The 2956-nt window shown below is 45.0% G+C and overlaps 1 protein-coding gene across 1 annotated transcript in view; it reads right to left on the reverse strand.

Annotated features, from left to right (window-relative positions):
* The window catches only part of LOC103809530 (regulator of G-protein signaling 6-like), a 28971-nt gene extending 26235 nt beyond the window's left edge, over positions 1–2736 (reverse strand). Inside the window, 2 exon segments of the mRNA XM_009082369.1 lie at positions 115–226; positions 2479–2736. Of these exon segments, the coding sequence (XP_009080617.1) occupies positions 115–226; positions 2479–2736 (370 nt within the window).
* Between the last annotated feature and the right edge of the window lie 220 nt (positions 2737–2956).

Below are 2956 nucleotides of genomic sequence, written 5' to 3' on the forward strand. Positions count from 1 at the left end.
ATCAATCTGGATGTTTTACTGGTGTTTTATACTACAGTAAAATAGTATTTACTGTCTAATGGCAGACACAATACAGATGGAGTACCTGTTCTTCCCCAACTGTGGTTATCTTACCTGGATCCTCAATGTTGAGATTCTTCATAAGCCACTGCACAATATCAGAACCTTAAAAAACAAACAAAAGTGAAGAAAACATTAAACACCAAAACCACAGGGTCTGAAAGCCCTAGAGAGAGATAACATTGAGATAGATACAATAGAAATGATGTGAACTTTATTCCATTTTTCTTTTTATCTCCATTGAGTTTTCACAATGTTTTTTCTTCTTGTGGCACACTGCAATTACATGGTTACTGACAGGTGCTAGGTTCCAAGAAGTTTTCTGTGTGATAGAAGACTGATATACTTTAAGTCAGATATTACTCTAATGGCTGCATGTAACTTGTTCTCTCTCATTTGCTTCTCTCTCTCTTCAGCATACAGAGTGACACTTATGCAAGCACTAGCTAGCAAGGAAATGAAGGACCATTTACTGGCACTTCACACCTGTAATGTATAGAATCGAGATATCAGTCAAAAGATGATAGAGAAAAGTCTTGCTTATGACAAAGACAAGCAATGTCTTGAAGAAGAAAGTGGCATTCAGAGTGCCTGTAACCAAGGCACTGCTGAGCTACATGTGCTAGTGTTCACACAAGCCAAATGGTGACCAGGAGCAGAGAAGTGAATCTTCAAGGTCCATCAGGTAGTTTATTAGGTTTTCAGGGCCTATCAAGTATTACGAAAGTTGTTGTTGTCTTATGAAGAGCATCAGGTTCTCTAGGATTGATCTTCTGCATGTATACAACATCTCTGTTGCTCACATGGATAACACAGAAGTAGAAAACTTGTCATTGTTCAGTAGAAGCTAAGGCTACTTCAAAATACAACATGACAGGGCAGCAAAATTTAGTTAAATCACATATTCAGAAAGTTAAGCTTAAGATGAAACATAGTGGTGTATACAAGTCAGCTAATTTAACTTGTCCAAAGTCAAAGGCAATCAGCAAAGACACCTGGAGGTCATTTAACAAATCCATGCCAAGATACAACTGTGTGCAGCAGAACCTAACAATCCCATGCCTGGATGCAGGCATGACACCAAGCCCTTCTCAGTGTACAGTTAATTTCCTGAGAAATATTTGCATTCACATGTTAATAGCCCCAGTAATACTTCATAGAATCATAGACTGGGTAGGGCTGGAAGGGACCCTAAAGATATCCAGTTCCAACTCCCCTGCCACAGGCAGGGATGCTACCTACTAAACCAAGTTGCTCGAAGTCCTGTCCAACCTGGCCCGAACACTTCCAAGGATGGAGAATCCACAACTTCTCTAGGCAGCCTGTTCCAGAGCCTCACAACCTTCATTGTAAAAAACGTCTTTCCTAACCCTAGTCCAAACCTACCCTCTTTCAGTTTAAAACCATTACCTCTTGTCCTATCACTATCTACCCATGTAAAAAGTTGCTCTCCCTCTCTTTTATAAGCCCCATTTGAGTACTAGAATTTTACAAAAGTTCCAGGGGGCCTTTTCCCTTCTCCAGGCTGAAAAATCCCAGCTCTCTCAGCCTGTCATTGTAGAAGAGGTGCTCCAGTTCTCTAATCATCTTCACGGCCTTCCTCTGGAATTGCTCCAACAGGTCCACATCCTTCTTTTACTGGGGACCCTAGACCTGGACTCAGTATTCCAGGTAGAGTCTCAAGAGAACAGAGTAAAAGGGCAGAATCCCCTTCCTTGACCTGCTGGCCACACTGCTTTTGACACAGCCCAGGAAGTGATTGATTTTCTGGGCTGTAAGTACACATTGCCAGCTCATGTCCAGCTGTTCATACATGAGAACCCCCACGTGCTTCTCTGCAGGGCTTCTCCCAATGAGTTCATCTCCCAGCCTGTGCTCACATCTGGGATTGTCCTGACCCAGGTACAGGACCTTACACTTGAAACTGTTGAACTTGATGAGGTTCCCATGGGCCCTTTCCTCAAGCTTGTCCATGTCCCCCTCTGGATGGCATCCTGTCCTTCTGCTGTGTCAACTGCACTGCTCAGCTTCACATCATCTGCCACTTGCTGAGGGTGCACTTGATCTTGCTGTCTGTGTCATTGATAAACACATTAAAGAGCACCAGTCCCTCATTAAAGAGCCCTGAGGAACACCACTTGTCACCAGCCTCCACCTGGACATACAGCCATTAACCACAACTCTGGCTGTGTCTATCCAGCCAACGGTCCTAATCCACCAAGCAGTCCATCTGGCCACACTTGACACAGCCCAGGAAGTGATTGATTTTCTGGGCTGTAAGTACACATTGCCAGCTCATGTCCAGCTGTTCATACATGAGAACCCCCACGTGCTTCTCTGCAGGGCTTCTCCCAATGAGTTCATCTCCCAGCCTGTGCTCACATCTGGGATTGTCCTGACCCAGGTACAGGACCTTACACTTGAAACTGTTGAACTTGATGAGGTTCCCATGGGGAAGTGATTGATTTTCTGGGCTGTAAGTACACATTGCCAGCTCATGTCCAGCTGTTCATACATGAGAACCCCCACGTGCTTCTCTGCAGGGCTTCTCCCAATGAGTTCATCTCCCAGCCTGTGCTCACATCTGGGATTGTCCTGACCCAGGTACAGGACCTTACACTTGAAACTGTTGAACTTGATGAGGTTCCCATGGGCCCTTTCCTCAAGCTTGTCCATGTCCCCCTCTGGATGGCATCCTGTCCTTCTGCTGTGTCAACTGCACTGCTCAGCTTCACATCATCTGCCACTTGCTGAGGGTGCACTTGATCTTGCTGTCTGTGTCATTGATAAACACATTAAAGAGCACCAGTCCCTCATTAAAGAGCCCTGAGGAACACCACTTGTCACCAGCCTCCACCTGGACATACAGCCATTAACCACAACTCTGGCTGTGTCT

Source organism: Acanthisitta chloris, unplaced genomic scaffold, assembly GCF_000695815.1.
Source record: "Acanthisitta chloris isolate BGI_N310 unplaced genomic scaffold, ASM69581v1 scaffold4599, whole genome shotgun sequence".
Taxonomy (NCBI): domain Eukaryota; kingdom Metazoa; phylum Chordata; class Aves; order Passeriformes; family Acanthisittidae; genus Acanthisitta; species Acanthisitta chloris.